The sequence below is a fragment of the Nesoenas mayeri genome, assembly GCF_963082525.1.
Source record: "Nesoenas mayeri genome assembly, chromosome: 16".
NCBI lineage: Eukaryota > Metazoa > Chordata > Aves > Columbiformes > Columbidae > Nesoenas > Nesoenas mayeri.
The window spans coordinates 9,485,337-9,508,565 of record NC_137562.1 but is presented as its reverse complement, the minus strand read 5'-3'; the positions used below and the strand labels follow the sequence as shown (position 1 = coordinate 9,508,565).

The 23,229-nt window shown below is 51.5% G+C and overlaps 3 protein-coding genes across 3 annotated transcripts in view; 2 read left to right on the top strand and 1 right to left on the bottom strand.

Annotated features, from left to right (window-relative positions):
- The window catches only part of LOC308046598 (peroxidasin homolog), a 37,965-nt gene extending 35,732 nt beyond the window's left edge, over window positions 1–2,233 (top strand). Inside the window, exon 24 of the mRNA XM_080354545.1 lies at window positions 1,020–2,233. The gene's annotated coding sequence lies outside the window, so the exon portion shown is untranslated. The remainder of the gene's footprint in view (window positions 1–1,019) is intronic.
- A 2,249-nt stretch (window positions 2,234–4,482) lies between these two features.
- Window positions 4,483–11,402, top strand: SRMS (src-related kinase lacking C-terminal regulatory tyrosine and N-terminal myristylation sites; the record flags this gene model as incomplete). The annotated part of the gene is made up of 8 exons (XM_080354446.1): window positions 4,483–4,838; window positions 6,554–6,675; window positions 7,551–7,717; window positions 8,918–9,056; window positions 9,522–9,680; window positions 10,214–10,395; window positions 10,570–10,726; window positions 11,209–11,402. 8 exons carry the CDS (start codon window positions 4,483–4,485, stop codon window positions 11,400–11,402), a joined length of 1,476 nt encoding a protein of 491 aa, XP_080210572.1.
- A 2,900-nt stretch (window positions 11,403–14,302) lies between these two features.
- Window positions 14,303–15,967, bottom strand: PPDPF (pancreatic progenitor cell differentiation and proliferation factor). Its single transcript, XM_080354526.1, has 4 exons — window positions 15,882–15,967; window positions 14,965–15,042; window positions 14,726–14,822; window positions 14,303–14,509 (listed from the first exon to the last, which is right to left on the bottom strand). The coding sequence occupies exons 1-4, from the start codon at window positions 15,934–15,936 to the stop codon at window positions 14,398–14,400; spliced, it is 342 nt and encodes a 113-aa protein (XP_080210652.1). The 5' UTR covers window positions 15,937–15,967; the 3' UTR covers window positions 14,303–14,397.
- Between the last annotated feature and the right edge of the window lie 7,262 nt (window positions 15,968–23,229).

Genomic DNA, 23,229 nt, shown 5'->3' with positions numbered 1-23,229 from the left:
CCACAGGACCTTTGTGGGGAGAGATATCACAAAGCTCCATGATGGAGTAGATGGACTGGTCCCTCCAGGGTAACCAGGACATCTGGGCAGATGGAGTAATCTATCATTTGCGTACATGTTGGCAGAGATTTCCCCCTCAACGTGAGTCACGGCGCACCTCTCTTCCGTAGGACCAGTCCTCTGTTTGCTCAGCTCGAGCCAAGAAGTTGAGGATGTTCAAGCGCATGTGTAAAGTCACTGTCACCACCTTCCAGCCTGGGGATCCTGCTCAGCTGTGCAGGGTGCTGGCAGAAGCTGCACGACCTCTAGACCTGTGTTTTGGGACACAAAGAGCAAAAACTGAGCTCCCTTAGGCTGCGTTCCATGGGGATCCCTGCAGCCTTGAAAGAGAGGATGAACAGCTTGCTGGCACCTGCCAGTCTGGAGGTGTTTAAAGGCTTTTACATGTTGCAAATGATTACTCCAGGGACAGGAGCAGAGGAGTTATGCAGAAGTGTTGTTCTGCCAGGCAGTCTGTACCAGAAGTCAGATTACAGGAGAAGGTGAGCAAAGGCTGGTCTGTGTTAGTAATCAGCAAAAAGCAGAAGGGGAAGCCTGGAGACTGGCCACACTGTTTTCCAGTCTAATTTGGTGTGTTTGTCCCTATAGATTTTCCAGTTGAACAGTGATGCCCCTTTAGAAATTTGACATAAATTGCTGTGTATTGTGTGAGTTGCCTTTTCCTTGCTGTTGTTTGCAGATCCTTGAAGAGCCACTCTAGGGTTTACAGGGTCCCTGGAAAGTATTTCTGTGGTTTTAAAGGGCTCTGAGCAACCTGAGCTGGGTGAAAATGGCCCTGCTCATTGCAGGGGTTTGGACTAGATGAGCTTTGAAGGTCCCCTCCAACCCAAACTGTTCTGTGATTCTGTTTTTGTGCTGCAGTCGTGCACACCCCAGACCTGCCAGGCACTGCACAAACATCTCTCTCTGCCTCCAGCTGCCTCCCATTTAATTTTTTTACCTTTTTTCTGCCATTTCAGGTGCCCTGTGACCTGCACTCCCCCTCTCCACCAGCCAGTCCAACCCACTCCTAAGGGCTCAGCAACAGCTGCCACGAGCCCCAGTGATGCTCTGCCTCCTCTCACACCTCCTGTACTGCTGCCTGTCCCCGGACAACTGTACTTCTGCCTGTACTGAACCCTCTGCACTGCCTGTCCACCATCCCTATGCCTGTCAGCCACCAGAGGTGGGCTCTGCCCTCTCGGATGGTAACGGACCAGCCATCTGCTGAGATGCCACTTTCTTCTGCAGTCCCTGCAAACAGAGGATAATTGAAGCTGCTTTAGTGTCACTGTTCTGCTCTTCTCCTCTTCCCACACAATGCTGTCATCATCCACCACCTTTTGTCTGAAATGTCCCATGGGCACCCAACTGAAACAATTCATTAAGAGGCAAAACCTTTCTTGAATGCGCTGTAGTGCCAGGAAGCATCTGGAGAAATCTTAAAAAAAAAAAAAGAAAGAAAGAATAAACAAACATGAAACCCAAACCAAACCTTCAGCCATCTTCTGGTGCGAAGAGAAGGACCAAAAGGAACCTGAGGGCCCTGGCACTGTTTGGGCGGAGCTTGCTGTCCCTGCCAGCCCCGAGGGGGTGACCTCAGGGCTTGGGGAAGTCCCCCGGCTGTTTGGGTGCTCCAGGACGGGATGCCAGACATGAGCCGCAGCCACCCGTGGTGCTGAGATCAGCTGCTGAGCTTTGCCAGACATTGGGTACCAAGTGGTGCATCCTCAGTGACGTGACCCTGCGAGTGACCTACTGTCATATGCCCAGTGCTCAGAAACATTTTCCTTGCCGTGACCTTAATTCTCCAACTTTCTGCCCCTTTAGAGGTTTAATTTGATTTATATTCTGCTTTCTTTTTTTTGTTTGTTTTTTGTTTTTCCAAAAGGCTCTTTGTTGGAACATGTATTTGGAGTGTAAACATAACAGAACCTGGAACAGAACCTCAGATGATTAGATATACTGGGCGCTCTCATTAGTGGAGAGGAGCTGCTGGTTTCTGTCAGTTTGTACAGGAGAACATGATGTGCAGTATTTGGCACGCGGGTGAATGCAAAGTGCTGTTTGTGTTTAGTGCTCCCAGGTGCTCTGCAGCTAAGCCAGGACTATGTAACCAGCTCTGCAGAACAGGTTTGCTGGTTTGGTTGCTCTTTGGAGGTGCTTTTTAGTGGTGCTAGGAAGTCCCTGTGTATCCACCATAGCCTCAAATCTGTTTGGACAGATTGGTTTTTAATACATCTTTGTAAGCTGGTCACAGGGACTAAAGAGAAAATACTTGATCCATTAGATATCTGTGCCTTCCTTATCTTTCCTCTGTTCTCCCACCTTCCTTCCCACAGTGCAAGGACCAGAAACTTTGATGAATGTGCTTGTTCTTCTCCCCCTTTGTTTTTTTTTTTTAATTTTTAGTTGTGTTATAGTACCAAAGGGATTCAAAGCAGCAGGGATGCTCATGGAACTGAATAGGAAAATAAAAAAGATACTAGAAAAAGGTTGTGATTTATCTCCTGTTTGCTGACGTGGGACATGGCGCCGTGCACGCGTGTCCTGTGCAGACGTGGGTTTGCAGCGATGAGTGTGTGTTATGTGTGTCTGGTCCGTTCAGCTCGGAGGCAGCGTTTAGTCCTCAGGGCTGTTTGTCATTTGGAAGTACTCTTTCATTTAGGTGCAAATCCAGGTCCAAAGCCTCGCGCGTTATACATCAGCTGCACTTGTCTATCACTTGTACCACTAGAGAATCTCATCTGGCAAAGGTCAGTAAAGGTAAATCAGGCTCTAGCCTCCTGCAAACCACAAGTTTACCAAGTCCCCAGTCAAAACAGCAAGGCATAAACGTTCAGTGCTTAATCTAATCAGATAATCTCTGAATGCATAACCAAGCAACCCATTTTCCTCCTGATGGAGCGGGAGGTGAGGAACAGACTTGTCAGAAGTGCTGCAGAGGGGATTTTCCCTTCCCCATGTGTTGCAAACCTTTCTATGCTCCATCCTCCGCACACTGAAGTGGGGAAAACACACAGAGAAGTTACAAATGCCTTCATGGCAGCAAGTGAGGCTGTTTGCTGGGCAGTGGGGAAAGATCTCGGGGGAATTAACCAAGTATTCAGGTGCTACTTTGGTAAGTAGGGAGCAGAATATTAATGACTTTTTTTCTTGCTCCCACCTGTGCAGCAGCACCCGGAGCAGAGCGCGCTCATGGAGCACTATCCTGCCCTGTGCCCTTCTCTGCCTGGTACAGAGCAGGGATGAAGCTGAGCCCAAACCCAGATATAGAGATCCAGCTTTTGCAGGTTGTTTGGGCATCATGGGACACCCAGGACACAGCAAGGCTAGAGCTGTTGGCCCAGGAACGGGTCCAGTTTGCTCCTCATACACCACAGGCTTGCAGTTTGCATGTCAGACCCCTACAATAAATTTTCCTTTTTCTTTTTTTTAAGCAACCTCTTTCAAAACGCAACTGCACATCTAGAAATGGGGTACCCAGACCAAGTATAAGCAAAGGAGGATCAAAATAATGGGCTCGAAGCCAGGAGCAGACTTGCCAGGGCTAAAACTCTCGGTAATTAGATGGAACAGTTAAGTGACAAAATCCAGGCTGGGGCTGAGGGGCTGGCATTGGGATTTCTCACCAGAGCAGCAATCTGAAAATGCACGTGCAAGATGTGGGATGGAAATCTCTGTTCCTTTGGCCATCTTTGCTGGAGGCTGAGCAAGCACTGGATCCCAGTGGATCTGGGAAGTGGATTCCCTGGAGATGCTCTGCAATGAGGAATTACCGGGAAGAGGGAAATGCTTTGGCAGGGTGAGCCTGGGAGGCCACTGCAGACAGAAAGGAAGAAGGATCTTGTGTTATAAACCCCACAATATCCACCTGGCAAATATCCAGACCACTTCAGATCTCCTCTAAGGTTATTTCCTTAAATCTGTTCTAACTCTCACACATTTGTGGATGAAATTATTTTCTTATGAATCAAAAAAATATCCTCCCACATAAGTGAGATCAAGACTATTAACTGGAGTCAGCCACTTATCACAAGAGCTGCTTGAAGAACAGAGATCTGTGTTTACCGGGGCTCTGGCAACAGGCAGGAGAGCACACTTTAAAATAATAATTTAAAAGAAAAAAAAAAAGATAAGTCATTCTCCTCTCTCGAGAGCGGTGAGCCCGGCTCCAGCTGTGCCCGGCTCCCAGATGTGCCCGCGGGTCTGAGCGTGGGACTCCCTCCTGCAGACTCATCCCACCTGCAGACTCGTCCCACCAGATCAACCAGTTTCACTTTCAGAAATAGGAAGTTGGTCGGGAAGGGCCCAGACGCGCGCGAGGGACGCGGGACGGCAGCATGAGCCGCCTGCCTGGTGCCGTGAGCCCGGGATCGCCCCCTCCTCCGGCCTTCAGCAACGTGGTGGCTTAGACCACCTCACCCACCGCATCCACCAGCGATGGAGCAGTTTGTCCGCAAGCGTTTGACCTTCTTGACATCCTTCTGGAACAAGCTCCGTCCCCGCTCTGTGCCGGAGAGCTGCTCGCTGGGGTATCTCGGTTCCGATTCCATTTCGCTGCACTCGGAGCCAAACTCTGTTTCCTTCATCCCCACGTCCTCTCTCTGTATCGCTTTATACACTTTCACAGCCCGGAGCGCGGACGAGCTGAGCGTAAGCGCAGGGGACAAACTGCGTGTCCTCCGAGAAGAAGGAGAGTATGTCTTAGCCCGGCGGCTGCTGGGGGAGCCGGCCGTGGGCTATGTCCCTGCTGCCTACGTGGCCAACCTCAGCCAGGGCACCTCAGCTCATCGCCCGTAAGTACCCCGAGCGCTGGGGGATGGAGGCTGGACTGGGGTGGCATGTCCCTCTGTGGCAGTGGGGAGCAGGAGCTCCCTATCCCCTGCTTTTGCCACCAGCGGTGGTGGGACCGAGGGGAATCCCTGGTGTGGAGCTCCTGCAGCTGATGGCAGTGGGGTGGGGGTTTTCAGCACAGGGAGCAAGAGCTGGGGGATGTACCCAGGGAAAGAGAGCCTGGTCCCCTTTCCTGGGTGCATCACCCTGGCACAGGATGGGGTGGCTCTGGGCTTGGATTCAGTGTGTTAGTGTGGATGGGTGCAGCTATGGTGCCAAATAAATGGGTTCCAGCTCCTCTTCCCCTGTGTTAAAGGGGAGGGAGGGAGCTGGGGAAGCTTATGCTTGAGTCCTAAGAGCCCAGGAGCTGTGGGGTGAAGCAGTTTGGGTTGGGACCTGCCGGGAAGCCTGGAGCTCTGTAGGGATAAATCATGCTGCTGCCATTCGTGTTCTGTTAACCCAGGGCTGGGGGCTCCCTCCTTGCTGGTGCCTCTCCCACCTGATGTGGAGCTCAGGTTGATGTCTCAGCTGGGGAAAGCCCAGGCTCATCATTGCATAAGGCAGCCTGGTCCCGACATGCCGGGCAAAGCGCCCCAAGACACAGCAGGTCCTGAGACATGCTGAGCAATGGGGAGCGTGGGGATGGGGGGTGTAATAGCCCTGCAGACATCCCTGGTGCTCATGCAGTGCTGCCGGAGCACAGGGGTGATGGAAAGGATTCAGGGGGGCTGCGGAAGGTGCCCTGAATTCAGGGGCGATGATTGCAGGTGGTGGGATGGGAGAGAACCCCCCTTTGCTCCCCACCCTGCAGCTGCTCTGGGGAAAGGCAAAGCCAGTCTGGCTGGGACCAAACTGAGGAGGACGGAGGGGTCAGGTCCTGCCTTGGTCCCGCTCACAAAACACTTGGGTGGGCAGCAGCGTGTGTCTGTATGTTCACACACAACCTGTGCGCAGCCCCATCCTGAGGCTGGAGGGGAAGGGGATGCCGCCGTGCCAGAGTGAGCACACGGCTCGGGGCTGGGTGGTAATTTGTTCAGCTGTGTAACCCCAGCATGTATAATTCACATAATTTCCTGCACAGCTTCTCAGACGCTGCTGATCTCAGTTAATGACGAAACCCTCAGCTTCTCACGTCCTGGCTGTGTTAGGATGGAGCAGCCTCTACCTTCCCTTGCTGTGTGCCCACTGAGGACCCAACCAGCCACTCTGCCTTGTCACGCTGGAGATTTCATGACAAATCTCAGCACTGATGGGGCAGAGAAGAAAGATCTGGCTGGGTCCTCCCTCCTGGCTCAATGCTGCCAAGGTCCCCAGCCAACGCTGCCATGTTTGGAGCAGCAAATGGCAATTTCCAGAGATATTTTCATTGATGAAAACACTGAGACCTGGCCAGCTCAATGCAACTGTGAGCAGACACTTCTGGAGCAAATGGTTTGTAGCCAGCAAGCTGCAATAAAATGCAACGTATTCCTGCAAAAACATTGCAACTCCAGGTGATGATGGTGTGAGCAGGGAGACACATTTACAGACTGAACTGCTCACTTGGTGGCTGCCGAGCAGAGCGAATGGTGGGAAGGAGTAAATCTTGCTCAGGAGGTGCAGAAGTCCCTGGGATAGATGCAGCCCCATCCATGTGCCATCTCTTTGCACCTCTAACTGCTCTGCTCTTCTCCCCCAGCTGGTACTTCAGCAAGATCAGCCGAAACGAAGCTGAACAGCTTCTCCTCTCACCTCCTAACCAACACGGCTCCTTCCTCGTCCGGGACAGCGAGAGCAGCAAGGGCGAGTACTCTCTCTCAGGTAATTTAGTGGCAATTATCCAGAGAAAATGAGCAGAGGGAAAGGAGCCAGGCTAGTCCTTAAGGCAGCTCCTGGCTTGGTCAGCACGGGGTGAAAAACATGGAAATACATTTAAAATGCTTTCCAGCATCTTGTTAAAGTGAATCAACTGCTTTCTAAAAGAATGGGGATAGCTAATAGATGCAGGTTTGGATTGCTGAGTTATTGTGACAAAAGAAAGTATGTGTCTCCCATCCAGGATATGAAAGCCATCAACAGTTCACAGCAGCTTAATGATGGTTTTGTAGCGCTAAGTCCCAGGATTTCATTCCAGTGGCTTTTGTCATCTGAGCATTGTCTGAAAATATGTCACTGCACCAGATTGCCAGAGCCTGTGCTGCTCCCACACACAGAAATCTGAATTCAGGGAGTTTTGGGTCGGGCAGTGCCAGTGTGACCAGGTCCCATCTGTGTAAAAACAATCTGGAGAAATTCCCGGTGAACCCACATCCCACCCGTTGCCCCCCTGGCTGCAGAGGGTCTGTGGGAGGTTGCCCCCGATACTGGTTTATCCACCTTGAGCAGCAATGAGCTCTGAGCAGGTTGTTTCTGTGGGAATTATTCCTGCTAATAAACTAATATCATCACTGTATCACTTCTCCAGTCCAAACGAGCTCTGTTTGCCCATGGCCAGGAGTCTTCTGAGCCAGGAGGTGGGAGCAAATGGGGCAATTGGGATGGGATGTGACACCCCAGGGGTGAGTTGGGTGGCTTTAGGGTGAATTAATAGACCGAGTGCCTGCAAAGGAGAGAAGGTGTGAGTCAGGAGGGAGGTGGGAAGGAACTGGTGATTGCACGGGCTGAGTTTTTCTCCCTACTTGGGCTTCTCCCCACAGTTCGCAACCATGGGAAGGTCAGTCACTTCCGAATCTGCAAGAGCCCCAGGGGCAGCCTCTACATCCAGAAGGGACGTCCCTTCCCCAACATGGAGGAGCTCCTGGCCTTCTACACCGAGCACTGGAAGGTCATCCAGAGCCCCTTGCTGCAGCCCTGCAGCCCCGCGGTACGTACACCAACAGTGTGGCCAGGGCAGAAAAAAAAGGAAGATAAATTAAGGAAAAATAGGAATAATTAGTCTATTTGTGATTAGAGCTTTATTAAACTAAATTTAAAGTACACCACTAGTATGGCTACCAGCATCACCTTTAATTAGAGATATTAAGGCTGCACATGGCTCTTATATGTATTTTTAACCAGCCAAAATGCACAGGATTTCCTGAAATGTCTTCTCCATCTCAAAGACTAGAAACCATTTTGTTGTACATCCCTTCGATACTGTATCTGGAAATACCTGTGCTTCCAATTTTTTTCCTAGAGTATAAGATGACCACATTATTTTAATATTGTTTTCAGGCCAATTAGTGTGGCAGCCATAGATCCAATTAGAGTATTAATCCCATATTGCCAGCTCATTTCCTGATTAGAATTCCATCCACCACTTATTACTTAGAAATAACAATTAAGCATGTGCATAATTTGAGAGAGAAATTGAAAGGTGTAAGATAAAAGAAATGCTTAATGAGCTGAAGTCTAAGTCAGCCATAATATGCAATAATACCCATTTACTCATTTTTATTTATTGGTGGAAATGGAGAAAAGCCACATTTGAGGTCTGATGAGGAGAGAATTATGACTTGAATTCCTAATGCTCCATGTAGTCTCCAAAAATCTCCCCTCTCACGCATGCTGGTTCCCAGCAGAGGGGATGCAGGGCATGCCCTGCATGTTTTGTGCCCCCAATGAATCATAGAATCTCAGAACAGTTGGGGTTGGAAGGACCTTCAAAGTGCATCCAGTGCCACCCCTGCCGTGAGCAGGGACATCTTCACCAGCTCAGGTTGCTCAGAGCACTGTCCAACCTGGCCTGGGATGTCTCCAAGGATGGTTCATCCACCACCTCTCTGGGCAACCTGGGCCAGGCTCTCACCATCCTAAGGGGAAAAAAATATTCCTTATATCTAGTCTAAATCTCCCATCTTTTAGTTTAAAACCATCACCACTTGTCCTATCACAACAGGATACATTTAGCAGAGGAAAAAGCGATACACAGGCCGTAACACCAGTGCAATGCAGGTGGTGGAGCACCATGTCCTGCTCACTCCTCTGTGGCCACCAGACCTTGGTGGGCACCAAGAGCTGGTGCAGGCTCCACCAGCAGGTCGTGCCCAGTGGCTGGTCCAAGCGTGAAATGCCCCTTTCACAGACTCCTCCCGAGAGGGACGGCTGGGAGCGCCCACGCTGGGAGTTCACCCTGCGGAGGAAACTGGGTGAAGGCTACTTTGGTGAGGTGTGGGAAGGGCTGTGGAGGAACACGGTGCCGGTGGCCATCAAGATCATAAAAGGTAGGTGGAGGAGCAGATGTTGACAGTGGCCAACTGAGTCTCTCGTTTACCACCTTGTTGTTCACCTGTTTTTGTTTCCTGGTCCTCTTGGTTGTTGTTGTCTACCTTATCAAGCAAACTATGGTAGGATGTGGCAAGCAGCCACTGGACTACTTCTGTGGATCCACCTAAGCTTGGGTTGCACCTTTATAACATGGCTCTGTCCAGTGGGTTTGTGATAATCATGTCAAGTCCAGTGGGTTTGTGGTAAGTCCTGGTGGGACTACAATCCTGAAAATGGGATCCAAAGCCCCATGGAAAACACCTTTTGGGTGTTTTGGTCTAAGACACAGCATGTGCAGAGACAAACTTTGAGAGCAGGGGTGGGCTGTGAGGAAGAAAATAGTCCTCAACCCAGCTGGAGGTGCTAAGCTCCCAACATCCTCATAAGTAGCTCTCAACATCTGTGTTGGCTTTCTCCCCCAGCTGACATGAAGGCAGAAGACTTCACCAAGGAGATTCAGAACCTGAAGCGCCTGAGGCATGAGAAGCTGATCCAGCTACATGCCGTCTGCTCACTGGATGAGCCCGTGTACATCATCACTGAGCTTATGCGGAAAGGCAACCTCCACAGCTACCTCAACAGTGAGTCCTGGTGCTGCTCTGTATAAGCTTTTTGTGCCCCAAAATGGCCCTAAAAACCCAAGTGGGGACCCTAAGAGAACACCAGCCTGGTTTTGGTTCTGTTTAGATCAGCGGTAGTGCAGAGCAATCCATGGGTGCTTGGTGGAGACGGTCTTGGGTGACTCCAAGACACTGTGTGTCATGATCCTTTTGATGTCCATGTGGGCTGGGTCCATATCGGTCCCTGGGAGCCCAAGCATGTTGGTAGGGGCCTTCATCCCTCCTTCTTCACCCATCCATGATCTGCCAGCTTTCACCAGTGCACAGAAACCCCTCTGCTCTGGTTGGGCAACTTCATTAGGAAAGAAATGGCCAAACCTCCCACTGGTTTTTTCACACACAGAGCTGGTCATAGACCATGGTCCACCCAGCCTTTAGTTTATTTTTCTTGGCCTTTCTTTTCCTGACCGGGTAACCAGTCTTGAAGGGAAACAAGACAAACAACTCCCACCTTGCTAGATTGCCGTCAACGCTTGGATTATCTGGGTTAACAGGTCCTGAAGGGAAGTCCCTGAGCACCTCCCACCTGCTCAACATTGCTTGCCAAGTGGCGGATGGGATGAGGTACCTGGAGGAGAAGCACATTGTCCACCGGGACCTGGCAGCCAGAAATATCCTGGTGGGAGAGGAACTCACCTGCAAAATTGCTGATTTTGGACTTGCCCGTCTCCTCAAGGTTGGTTGGTGGGATGCTGTGGTCCCTCCCATCACTCCAGGCCACCCAGTTGTCCTATGTTGCAGCTGTTCCCCTGCTGTCCCCTTTCCCAGACCACAGCCCCAGCAAAGCCCCCAAAACAGCGGCTGTGTTCAGCAGACTAGCCCTCGTGACCCATCTCCCATTGTTTTTCAGGATGACATTTATTCCACCAGCAGCAGCACCAAAATCCCGGTGAAGTGGACGGCCCCGGAAGCTGCCAACTACCGCACCTACTCCCTCAAGTCCGATGTCTGGTCCTATGGGATTCTGCTCTACGAAGTCTTCACGTACGGACAGATCCCATACGAAGGTAGGACAGCCAGCCCCCTCCACCACCACTCTGTCCATACACTGGGCAGCTTGTTCACGGTCCCCAAAAGCCAACATGTCATGAATTGTTGTATTGTCCCTTCTACAGTGGATGTAGAAGCAGCTCCAAGAGCACAAGCAAGTTATTGTCCACTTTGGGGGTTACTTAGAATGTGTAGATGAGGTTCTTAGGGACATGGTTTAGTGACAGTCTTAGGTTAATGGTTGGACTCAACGATCTTGAGAGTCTCTTCCAACTGAAATGATTCTATGAGGTTCAGTGCTTGCAGTGTGGGTGCAGGAGATGCGGGTAGGTAGGTGGTTCAGGCTGGATGATCTCCCATAGCCTCTATTCTACCAGCTTCATGGCAGAGAGACACCATTTCACAGCAGCACCAGCTGACATCTTGGCCCATTGCAGGGATACCTTCAGGACATCCTTTGGGGCTATTAGATTCAGGCGCATCTTCTCCTTCCTTGCAGGAATGACAAACCAAGAAACTGTACGGCAAATCACCAGGGGCTACCGCCTTCCCCGGCCCAGCTCCTGCCCTCCTGAGATCTACAGCATCATGCTGGAGTGCTGGAACGGCAACACGGAGGAGCGGCCCACCTTCCTGGCCCTGCGCGAGAAGCTGGGCTTCATCTACAGACGGCTGCTCAGCTCCTTCTCCTGAGGGACCCCTTCCCACCACCCTTCCTGCACACGCCCCTCTAGGCCAGCTCTTGCCAAGCGGTTCCTTCCTTCTGGTTTTGCCCTCTGACAGGGCTCCAGGAAAAGCACATCTACCCCCAAAAAACAGCCCGTGGTCCCTGTTGGTCAGGATGCAGGGAGGTGGCCAAGGGAGAAGGTGATGAGTTGTGGAGAACCCATGGCCGGCGCTTCGCTGTGTAGCAGCCTGGAGAAGCCACATGGCAGTGAAGGCATCACCCAGAGTTTACATCTTCAGCCAGCCGGTGGGGTGGGAGGTCCCTGCCGCTCCCCGCGCCAACGTGAAGGTTTGCAGTTTGTGGTCAGTTGTGGCTCTGCTTGTTTTTTCTTGTAGTGTGTGTTCGGTGTATTTATCAATAAACGTGTGTGCATCCACCCACTGAGTCCTTGCTGGATGCTCTGCCCTCCCTACCCAGAAAATGATGGTTTGCAACCAGTCCTCCTCTTGCAACCCCAGATATAACCATCTGCGTGTCTCTTTGGTCTCCATTCATCCAAGTGTGTGTTAAACCTTTGTGTTCCTCCTACAAGAAACTAAAGGACTGAAGCCATGTGTGGCAGGTGATGGATATATTGCATGTCAAAGGGCTGGGACATGTGTGGTGTGGGCACAACACGGTGGTTGCAGCAAGATATTAGATTTGCAGGTCTGATTGCCACCAGATGGAGCTAAAAAATCAAGCTGGAGGAGGATGAGGGTGTGTGGGAGGTGAGCAGGGCTGGTGGGGGGAGCAGCGTGCATGGCTGGGGTCCCTGGGGAAGCCAGGGTGACATGGGGACACGGGCCAAGCCAGCGCTGCCCATGGGAGCTTTTCCTTCCTCCTCCATAGCTGCTTTAAAAGCCGACCTGCTGCCCGGGCTTGCCCTCCAGCGCGGTCTGCGGGGTTCTGGCATTTGTCTGAGTCATTACTTGCTTTCTAAAAGTAGAGTTTGGGGCGGCGGGGGGAAGCCCAGATTTTCTCACCTTCTTCCAGGATCTCAGCCTGGACTGGGCGCTGCAGCTGTCCCCTGAAGTCCAGGCTGCTACGGGCTCTTCCCAAAATCCATCTCAAAAGTAGAGTTGCTGGGGCATTTCCAAATCCCCCCCGGGTGGCCATTGCAAACACGTGTTGTTAAAGGCTGCTCTGCTTTCAGCCTGGCATGTGCCCTGTTTGCAGATTCAACTTGACTGAGTGGGATTTAAAAAAAACAACAAAGAGTGTCAGGCTAATGCAATGTATTTATTTGAGCTGCACAGTTTGTTTCTATTTTAAGGTCCCACATTGGTCTTTGAAGGGTAACGGGGAAGCAAAGCTGCTGGAGGGGAAAAAAAACCTAAAAAAACCCTGAGCAGCAAGAGTCAGGCAACGAAAGGAAATATTTCTTACTCCAGGACTGGAGCGAGAGGTCCTGCGAGGACTGCGGGGTGGCACAGGGGCTGCTGCAAGGGCTGAGAGTGAGTGAAAAGCACCAGCTATTTTTTGCCCAATTATGTGAGTTAATCAATAGCCAAAATGCAGCACGAGGGAGCAGAGGAAGGGATGTCTGTCCCCGGGGGTTTGGTGCCATGGGTGCTGGGTATCCCTCCGATAGAAACCTGAGGGACTGTCCTGAATCTCATGCTGGGACTGGGAGCAGACCAGAGCAGGAAGATTTTGCACCTTTAAATCCACCCCTGCCAGGGCTTTGTTTGCCTCCAGCAGGAATGAGGACTTTGCCCCCACACTGTTTGCTCAGTGCTTTATTGAGCAGCACTTAGCTCTCAGGCTGACCAGAGAAGGGCTAAACTAATTCACGGAAAAAAAATCAGTCAAAACATCACTTTGGGCAGTAGAATACATGGGCCAGCCGGGCTCCCAGCCCAGTGCATCCCCCAAGGTGCCAGCTGACCACAAGCTTCAGCCTGAGATCAGCCCCACAAAATGCAAGCCCTGAGCAAGGCTCATCCCTTCCTGCATCACAGAGAGCTCCCTCTGCTCCCAAACCCTTCCCCGGGCACTCTCTGCTACCTCATGGAGCACTGGAGCAGGGCAGCGATGTGCTGGGAGCAAAACCAGTTTGGTGCCAGCGAGGACAGGCTGTGCAGCCAAGGATGGGGGAGGCGACGGCAGAGCCAGAGCTGCTCATATGCAAAACAAACACGCGCCGGTGAGTCACGCTGGCAGGATGGTGCCATCTGGAATTACCGGATCCTGCTGGAAGTGCTGCGGTCGGACACTGTGACGTGTCCCGGCCCAGCCACACTGACATGGAATCAGAATGGTTTGGGTTGGAAGGGACCTTCTCAGCTTCCCCAGTGCCACCCCTGCCATGAACAGGGACATCTTCACCAGCTCAGGTTGCTCAGAGCCCCATCCAGCCTGGCCTGGGATGCCTCCAAGGATGGGGCATCCACCATCCCTTTGGGCAACCTGGGCCAGGCTCTCACCACCCTCAGTGGAAACAATTTCTTCCTCATGTCTGGCCTTGATCTCCCCTCTTTTAGTTTAAAGCCATTGCTCCTTTTCCTGTCGCAGTACGCCCTTCTAAAAAGTCTGTCCCCATCTTTCTTATTGGCCCCTTTTAAGTACAAAACAACCACAATAAAGTCTCCCTGGAGCCTTCTCTTCTCTAGGCTGAAGACCCCCATCTCTCTCAGCCTGTCCTCATATAGATTTTCCACCCCCCCTCATCTTTTTTGTGCCTCCTCTGGCCCCTCTCCAACAGGTCCATGTCTTTCCCATACCAACATCCACAGCTCTGCCCTCCCACCCTGGATGAAGACCAGTTTTAAAAGGCTGCTCAACTTTATTAGTTGCCATTGTACAAGTACAAGGTAAATAAAACGTGTTACCAAGCTTGTGCAGAAAAGGGTGTCGTTGCATTAAGGAAGAGTAAAAAGGCTGGTGTGGGAATCGCTGGGGCTTTGCTGTGCTTTCTTTTTTTTCTTATAAAGCAGTACTTTTGCCTACTCTACGGGGGAAGGGGCTGTACCCGCCAGCTCACGCCAAGGGCCCGGAGCTGGGCTCGCTGGCATGACGCCTCCGTCCCGCTCCTGGGGCTGCCATTGGGCCACACGCCATGGGTCCTGTTGTCACCTGCAGCGCCCCCAAGCTGCAAGACAGAGCAGAGGAAGGGTCAGGCCGACATCAAGGTATTTCATTCTGACTCTGCGTTTATTTTTGCAGTGAAGGACTCGGTGCCCTGGGCATGAAGCCATCACCCATTGGGTCAGGATGCACCTCAAGGGACGCACCAGGGATGTCCCCAGCTGCCCTGGGTGCTGCGTTGGCACTTCTCTGCATCATCTCATCCAGGGAAAGGACTCACCTCTCCGGGGATTCCGACACAGTTGTCATGGCTGGGTGAGTTGTCTTCCCGAAGAAGAAGCTGGCCCACCAGTGGCCGGGGTCGGACTTGGGCAGACCTGGGAGAAGGGTTGGGTCAGTGCAGCCCACTGCCCCCCAGTTCCATCCCACAGGAGAAGCTGGGGCATCTCGAGTAAGATTTGCAGTGGAGGGACTGGGAGCAGAGTGTCCCCCCATTGCTCCAGGGCAGGGGTCACTTACCTGGGGGATGGGGGATGACCTCCCCAGAATACTCAGAGCTGCCGCAGGAGCTGTTGCTGGATGTGGAGCTCAGGCGCCCTGTGGAGACATCATGGCCATCAGAGCCACCATCGACCCTTGGTCATGCCATGAGAAGCAGAGCACAGCCTTGGTCCAGCTGTCCCTGGGGTGACAAGGCTCAGTCTCATCACCACCTCCCTCTAGTACCTGCCCAGCTTTAGTGGCAAATCAATAAAAACCACTAGGAAGAAAACACTGGAGGGATGACAGGCTGGCTAACAGCAGGAAGTAGAATAACACCTAAACACACATGTAGGAAAACACTTGCAGTCCCAAGGACATTATTTAATGGTTTTGCATCTGTATGCAACACTCTGGAGGCCTTTGCAGATAATTTGAGGTTGAGAAGATGCAGATTTCTGCATATAATCCATGCAGGTTTAGTCCAGTTGCTACAAGCTTGTTACTAGTTTCAGCTCAAAGGGAATACTTTAATTTCCTCTGGTTTAGACAATCCATTAATCCAGAAAGTCTCTTCCCTGGAGATGTACCAGCAGCTGCCATTGCCTGGACTGGTTTTACAACTCATTTCAACAGCAATGGTGCAAGATTCATTTAAAACCGCCACTTACCCCCACCGACAACTTTAATGACAAGTGAAGGAGATTGTGAGACCCATCTCCAGCTGGTACAACTGGGCAGGGGCTGCAGTGGCCCAAAGTAGGGTCCCAGCAGCAGGATGGGATGGCTGGTGGCTGCCCTGGTTTGTCACCAAGGAGACTGGCAGCTCTCCTGGGGCATCAGCTGGAAGCTCACACCCAACACTGGCTTCATCTCAGCTGGAAACACGTCCCCCCAAGCCTGGCAGAGGATCCTGTCCGTGCACCCCCCATGCCGAGCCCACCCTGAGCTCTTACTTCTGTAGTAGTTGTGTGTGGCCATGAGCGAGCCGCCCGATGGGATGGATGCCATGGTTCTTGATCTTGGTTCTTGTGCAGATCTAAAACCTGCAAGCAAAGGGGCAGCCGTCATTGCAGAGGGGCCCCCGCAGCCCCCACCCACCCAGGGCCTGACCTGCACCCAGCCACAAGAAAACTGCAGGAATTTGAATGGTCCCAGTGTGATTTCTCCACAGATTTGACATGTGTACCATCACGGCAGCCCCGCACTGGGGATGGAGGTTAGTGGTGACGGTGCTACACACGGTTTAAGTCTGCAGCTGTAGACCTCTTACATGCAAACCCAAAATAATTTCCTCGAAAACGCCTGCTCGCACAGAGCCCAGGGCTGGCGAGTCTGCACAGCAGCTTCCCTGAGCGAGTGTTTTGCTTCTGTGCAGAAATCCAGTTCCCTTCACCGCATCAGCAGTTGGGAGTTATGAAATCTCGGCCAGAGGTTGTATAAGTAGCAAAGGAGTGTTTTGCTCGGGGCGCATACCAAGGATTTTCGTGCAAAGGGCTCCAGCCCCAGCCTGTCCCCAGCAGCACAACCACCCCCTGGCCCAAGCTGCGGCCAAACCTGCCTGCCGTGCGCCGCCATGCACAACACATCCCCAGCTCCACGGGCAAGAAAATGGCTCTCCCTGGCCCACAACATGCCCACTTCTGTGCTGGAGAAATAGTAATATTTTTCTCCTCCTGATACAAAGCACCTCCCTGCTCAGACACTGACTCTTCCCACGCCTCAGAGTCTGACCCTCTCTCTTTCAAGCAAGCTCAATCAACGGCGCCGCTTGGCAGCACAAGGCACAGTCCCCTGGGCCTGCAAGAGGACACCGACCCCATCGCCACCCGCAAGAACAGCTGTGAGTACCCAGCGCCCCGGAACCCCCACTATACCCCGAGCACCCAAGTCCTCCCTAGCTCTGATGAGGCTTTCCTTGGTCTAACGATAGACCCACTCGTTGGATGTCTTGTTACAAAACGTCCTCCACGCACTAACATCCCGGTTAATACAGCAACCCCTAGGTGGGGAAACTGAGGCACGGAGCCATCTCCCAGAAGCTTCACCCCAAAAGGACTCGATGCAGCCTTGCGGCTGACCTTTCCCAAAGCAACCCTCCCTTCCCCCCCACCAAATTGCTACGGGCCACCCCGTTTGCCCCCCCGCTCCCGCCCGATCGCAGCGCACCTTGGGGGGGTGGCGGTGGGGGTCCAGCGGGCGGGCACTAGGGCCGCGGGGGCCGCTCGGCGGCGGCGCCGCTCCGGGAGCGAAGCGCCCGCTCCGCACGGCGTGAGCCGTGGCGCTGTTGGCTCCGCCCCCCGCCCTTATCTATCTCCTCGGGCCACGCCCCCGCGGGGGCGTGCCACCAATCGGGATGGGGAACGCGCCCCGGGGCACGCCCCTTTCCTGCGAGGGGTGGGGCCTGCGCAGGAGCGTGTGCGCAGCGCCGGGAGCTGTGGGGCCGCGGTGGGTCTCGGTTGCGCCACAAGGAGAAGGTTCCACATAGCAGTCGGATAACACTGGAAGTTCTGAGCGAGGAGGTTCAAAAGAGCTCAAGTGATACGGCCTGATGCCAGCTCTAAAATTCGAGTAAAAATGAATCAAAACATAAATATGGACTTGAAGGGATTCCGAGCTGGCTGGGCTGGAAAAGTATTTTAGAGGAAAGAACCTGCAGCAAGGTCTGAGTACAACCCACACCAGTATACAACTCCTCTGTGTTTGTATACCGGTATAATTCTGTAGAGATGCTGGTCTATAAACCACCGGTACCGCAGGGTCCGAGTCCTGGAGAACAGAGGCAATGCTGTATCTATGTAAAATTAAAACAGAAACCTTGCAGAAAATCACTTTCTGCATGGAATGGAAATGTGGTTGAGAACACAAAAGTGAATCCACTTTCATGAGAGCAGCACTCTCGAGCAGCGCAAGAGCCCTGCGTTATCTCCACAAAGGCGGTTTGATATTTGCAATAGCTAAAGTGTTATTAATTTATTGTCTCTCTAGAGCTCAGTAATCTTTCAAAGCAGAGTGCTCCAGCCCGGCACGCTGAGGGTTTGCAATAAAACCTCACAGTCTGGGTGCAGCTGTGGGAAGTGGGGATTTTGGGAGGTGATGCTCTGAGCCATTTTAGGATTCCGAGACAGGAGGGAGCCCATTGTAGCACAAGCTCTTCAGGCAATGGGACTCATTTCTCCCGTGTTCTAGGTGTGTTCTAGGGCACAGGCTTGGAAGATTTTTCTGGCCAAGAAGTGAAAGACAAGCTAAAAATTGTGTGCTTCAGATCTGAAAAATTACTTTTGTTTTAGTGAAGCTGCTGTAATTTCTCAGGTTCCTCCTCAATTCCTTCCTGAGAGGTGATTCCCTGCACCCCAAGTCTCTTTAATGATCTACAGAGCAGTAAGAGTAAATTGATATAGAGTATACTTTATAATGAAATATATTCTTCCCAACTGGTACAGGATGGCTTTGTACCCTACCAAGCCTGAGTGGGCTAATTGCTTTAATTAAGGATAGAGATGAACAAGCACTTCCCAGTCCCTTTGTGCAATGACACCACTTACACCCACGTTTTGGGGCTGCTTTTTAAAGAAGCAGCTCATTAAGCAGATCGCACCAGGAGCATGATGTTGCACCTATAGTTACAGGGGATGAATGGGGGGAGATCAGTCTCTGTGTGCAGATGAATTCCAGCCTCCAGCAAAATGTGCCTTGCTCTGCTCTTCATCCGGAAGCCAAATCAATTTCTCCTGAGCGATGCAGCGGGAGCAGTGCCGGTGGGACAGAGCAGCCAGGGGGGATAGGTGGAGCATCCATCTCGTTTCCCAGGATAAAGCCCATCCTGAGTGTATTGAGGAGAAGATAAATTTTGTTTGTATTGATCAAGAACCAGTAGTTTTGAAAGCAAGCAGATTACAAGATTTTGATAGATTTTCTCTTTGATTTTCCTCTAATTAGAGCCTCTGAGTTAACTGCAACTCTCCGTGCAGTTTGCTTTTGAGCAAGGTTCCTGTGTTTTCCTTTTGTTTTTCTTTAAATCTATCTCTCTGGGCTCCAAGTTACAGATGGAAACTGGCTTTTGTTATCTGCTGGTTGCGTGTGTCATTGGGAAATCACCTTTCATGTCACATTTTGTGCTTGGCAGAAAATCTGGAAGCCAGCAAAGGCTGCAGAGCTGCAGGAGCTGCCGCCTCTGGATTCCATCAGCACTCATGGGATGTCACAGATGGGACACCCCAGTGCCCAACGAAGCTCAGTGCTGCTGCCAGATTTCCTCTGGGGATGTGACTTCCTGGTGGCTTCAGGAATTTGGTGAGAAAGTCGCCACGCAGCCCCTTCCCTATCACCCTTCACCCAGGCGAGATGGCAGCGCTCACTCCAGGCACAGCAGAGATACAAACCTGAGCTCCGTATGGTGCCAGAGCGCCCAATCCTGCACCACTGAGAGGTTTGCTTAATTCTCGCTCTCTCGGGGACATCTCTCAGTGAAGGGAGCAGACACGACCTGTGCTCACGCTCTGCCCTCCTGCTCCTCCTGGGCTGTGTTTTCCCTGCTGTGTTGCTTGGTGCTGGGTTTGGGACTTGGGCAGCGTCCGTCCGGTGCAGGCAGCTGCTGCCACCTATGGATAAAAAAATATCCAAAATGTTCACCCCAGATACCACGTTAGGATCATCCTGTCTCTGCTTGGAGCCTTTGCAGCCACACTGGGGTCAGAGCAAGAGCAACCGTGAAAGCAATCTCATGTCGTGGCCTGACACAGGTGACTTGGGCATGTTTAAATTAGAAAAGGGGATGTCCTGGAATGCAATAAGTGACTTTCCTTAAGTACGATATGTGAGCAGTGCATTTTACCTGTTGGCTGGAAATTGTGCTCTGCCTTTCTGGAATATATGCAGCAAAGTGACCCAAGTGCCACCAAGGCAGGAGAATGAACTGAAGTGAGATCAGTGCGGTGACGGGAGCAGCTCTGCTGTCCTCACCTGCAGCCTGTGCCAAGGGGTGCAGGCATCCAGGGCATGCTGCTGTCCCATCGGGGTGACACCAGACACCGTCCCCAGCTGGCCGGGTGGCCAGAGGGCTTGGGCATTTTGTTATCACCTCCCAAGTTTATTTTTAAGCCTCTGGCTCCAATTTAAAGGTATCAGCAGCATGCGCTGAGTGCAGGGCCTCAAAATACTCCCCTCCTCCTCCTCCTCCTCCTTCGCCTGCCTTTCTGTCCCATCATTTCTGTCTTCGTCTCCCCTCTCCAGGTCTGCATGGGCTGAAAAACCTTCTCACATTCAACATTTCATGAAGTGTTCTCCTGTTGGGTGCCTTGGGCAGGGGCTGCTGCCAGGCAAACACACAGAGAGAGGAACGTGTCAGCACAGGGACTGGACAGGTTGACCTCAAAGCCAACCCCATGTAAACGTGCTCTAGAAATCTCTGGGAGATGCAGTGGGGAAACCCATCCCATCTTAACCCCAGTTAAACTGAGGCTTAACAGGAATGGGAATGCCTTGTTTATGTGCACCGGTGTTGGCACTCAGACTTGCTGCGGGATGCATGTTGTACAGATGAGGATGACCAGTGTCTGGGTGTTTTGAGCTTGTCTACTTCCAGCAGACAGTAAATGCTGAAACATATGGCTGCAAAGCCTCCAAAACTGGTGTGGAGGCAGCTGAAAGCCCAACCATGGGAAGAAGGAAACCTAAGAGTGTTCACCCCTTCTATAAAGCTGCTCTTTGGAGAACACCCGCTGCCCAGCACGCTCTGATCTGCTTTTCCGTTGGCTGTTGCACGAGGCCAGCACAAGGCCCTGCCTTTATGCTTTTCAGGGAAAATAACTCTATTGCTTTGCAAGGGAAAAAGGAAGAAAATAGCAATTTATAGCCAGATTTTTCCCTGGCAGGGCTTCTGGGGTGACACCAGGGCAGGCATCCCCCATGGCTGCTGTCTGCTCTGCCCAAACCGCCGCCTCCAAAGGAGTGTTTTATAGAGACAAAAACACAAGCGCTCAGTTCGCTGAACACGTTACTCACAGGAAGAAACACCCTCAGTGCGAAGGCAAATCCAGGCAGGCAGCCCGGGGTGTTCGCATCCCAGATACATACAAATTACCGGCAGTGCAGATTATTCGCTCTCCCAGTCACACTGTGCAGGACCTCTTTGGAAAAAAAAAGAAAAAAAATCTCAGTTATTATGTCTGGGCAAATGGGAATTTTGACACAGTTTAAAGCATCAGGTCCTAATCTGGGGGCTGGATGGAGTGGAGGTGATAATGAAAGGGGTGGGAGGTACCCGCCTTGCATGTATGCAGCCTGCGCAGCCCTTCAGGGGGGTTCTATTTTCTTAAGTGACTGCAAATCATTTGGTGATTTTTTTGGGGGGGAAGGAATTGAGCTGAAATAGGATGTGCAGGAATTGTTTCAGCTGGGACCTGAATCTGAAGCCAGATGGATGGAGACAAAGCGCTAAACTTCAGCTGCCCTCAAATTTTGCCCACTCTTGTCTCTTAATTCACGTAGCTGAACATTTGAGGACAAATTGCCATGTTTTCCAAGAAAACGGTTCCACTTGGGCATGATAATTGAACTTGATGGTCCACAGGGACCTCATGTATTTAATGAAACCCTTTTCTCTGGGCTGCGACCTGGGCGCACAGCTGTGACTTTAAGCTTCTCAGAGGCCGGGCATAAGGTGGCTTAACCGAGCCAGGATTAGCCAGGTCTGACAGCCCCCTCTCCTCCTATGTCCCGACCTATTTATAGTCTGATGTGCCATCAGGCACCGTTTCATTCTAGAAGTAAAGCCCAGTACACTGCCTGTTTCTCTTCTCCCTGCCTGGGAAAAGGGGTGAAAATCCCAGTTCTCTATGCTGGAGAAGGAATGGAGAGAGGAGAGGTCCAAGCAGCTGAGGGACGCGGGATTTACTCCATCTCCACAAAAGCTGAAGTATCCATCAGCAAACACAGCCTCTGCCCCACAGCCCTTGCATTAAAGAAAGGGGTTTATTTCTTGGCAAAACCACTAAAACACGGGTGTGAAGAACGAGGGATTTATATGCCCGTCTCTCCTCTGTGTTATCACCCTTGATGTCCATCCCTGGCACATCCAGACCCACTGGGTCAATCCCTTTAACTGCTGTCTTGGATTCTTCCTCTTGGAAGTTTCTTTTATTTTTTCTGGCACTCGGTGAATTTTATGTTGCGCAAGAAATGCCACATAAAAGTAAAAGGTATCTTTCCTATCATATTTCTAAGAAAATACCAGTGAACTATAACATTTAGAAAAAGAGTAAAATCTCCCTTTAAACATTAGTGGAAGGTTAGTAATATCTTCATCTGCATGATAAGTTTGTAACTTTTAGACTATGAAGGTAAAAGTACCCAATTTAGCTGTTAAATTCACTGGAAGGATGGTCTGAGCCATAAAATTGGCCTGGGCTATTACCTAGCTTAATTCAAAATTAGCTCGCTTTTGACCTATATTGGGCTTCAGGACACAGAAAATTTTGCATTAGCCTTGTAATTGCACAGCTGACACAGGTATAAATATTCTGACCACTACATGTTACTTTTTTAAGCAAAGGAACATTCATGGTCTTACCAAAGGAGATTACTTATGGTTTCCTTGTCCTCCTAGGACCTGAACCCCATCTCCTGTTAAATGAAATTATGATAATAAACCACAGATACTTGAGCAAGCAATACACATGTTGCAGGTGCAGAAACCTGTTTTTCTCCCTATGTCCCTCACTTTGCCCTTTGTTCCTGGGCTAAAGCATTTCCACCAAGGCAGAAATGTGGGTTTGCCCCATGTGTGCCTTGCAGGGACCCCTCTTGTCCCCATGTGTGGGACACAAAAGCCCTTCTGCACCACTGGCCCCACTTGGTGGCCCTGGGCCCCTGTCCCATGCCAGCCCTGTCCCTTCACCCACAGGCTGCCAAGGAGGACACGTGGGGCTCCAAGCCCCACTTGACCTCCATCTCTCTCACTTCCCCTGGACCAGGATATCCAGAATTTCTCCTCAATTCCAAAAAGCCCTTCCTTCCATCTTCCTCTATAATTCCTTCCTCCTACCATCTCTCTGTGTCCAATCTCTCCATCTCCCCCATCCCTCCATCTTCAACTCATGCCTTCATCTTCCATCCCTACATCTTTCTTGTCTCTCCTATCTCTCCGTCTCCCAAGGAACAAGTGATAGGACGAGAGGAAATGGCCTCAAGTTGCGCCAGGGGAGGTTGAGGTTGGATCTTGGGAACAATTTCTTCCTGGGAAAGGCTGTCGGGCATTGGAACAGGCTGCCCAGGGCAGTGCTGGAGTCACCATCCCTGGAGGGG

What these genes read in the sequence shown, in the direction of transcription:
- PPDPF (XM_080354526.1), bottom strand. Translation starts at nt 15,936, where the DNA reads ATGGCATCCATCCCATCGGGCGGCTCGCTCATGGCCACACACAACTAC. An exon ending in CACACACAACTACTACAGAA is followed by an intron (nt 15,043 to 15,881) that starts GTAAGAGCTCAG and finishes ATGTCTCCACAG; the next exon opens with GGCGCCTGAGCTCCACATCC. An exon ending in GTGTCGGAATCCCCGGAGAG is followed by an intron (nt 14,510 to 14,725) that starts GTGAGTCCTTTC and finishes TCTGTCTTGCAG; the next exon opens with CTTGGGGGCGCTGCAGGTGA.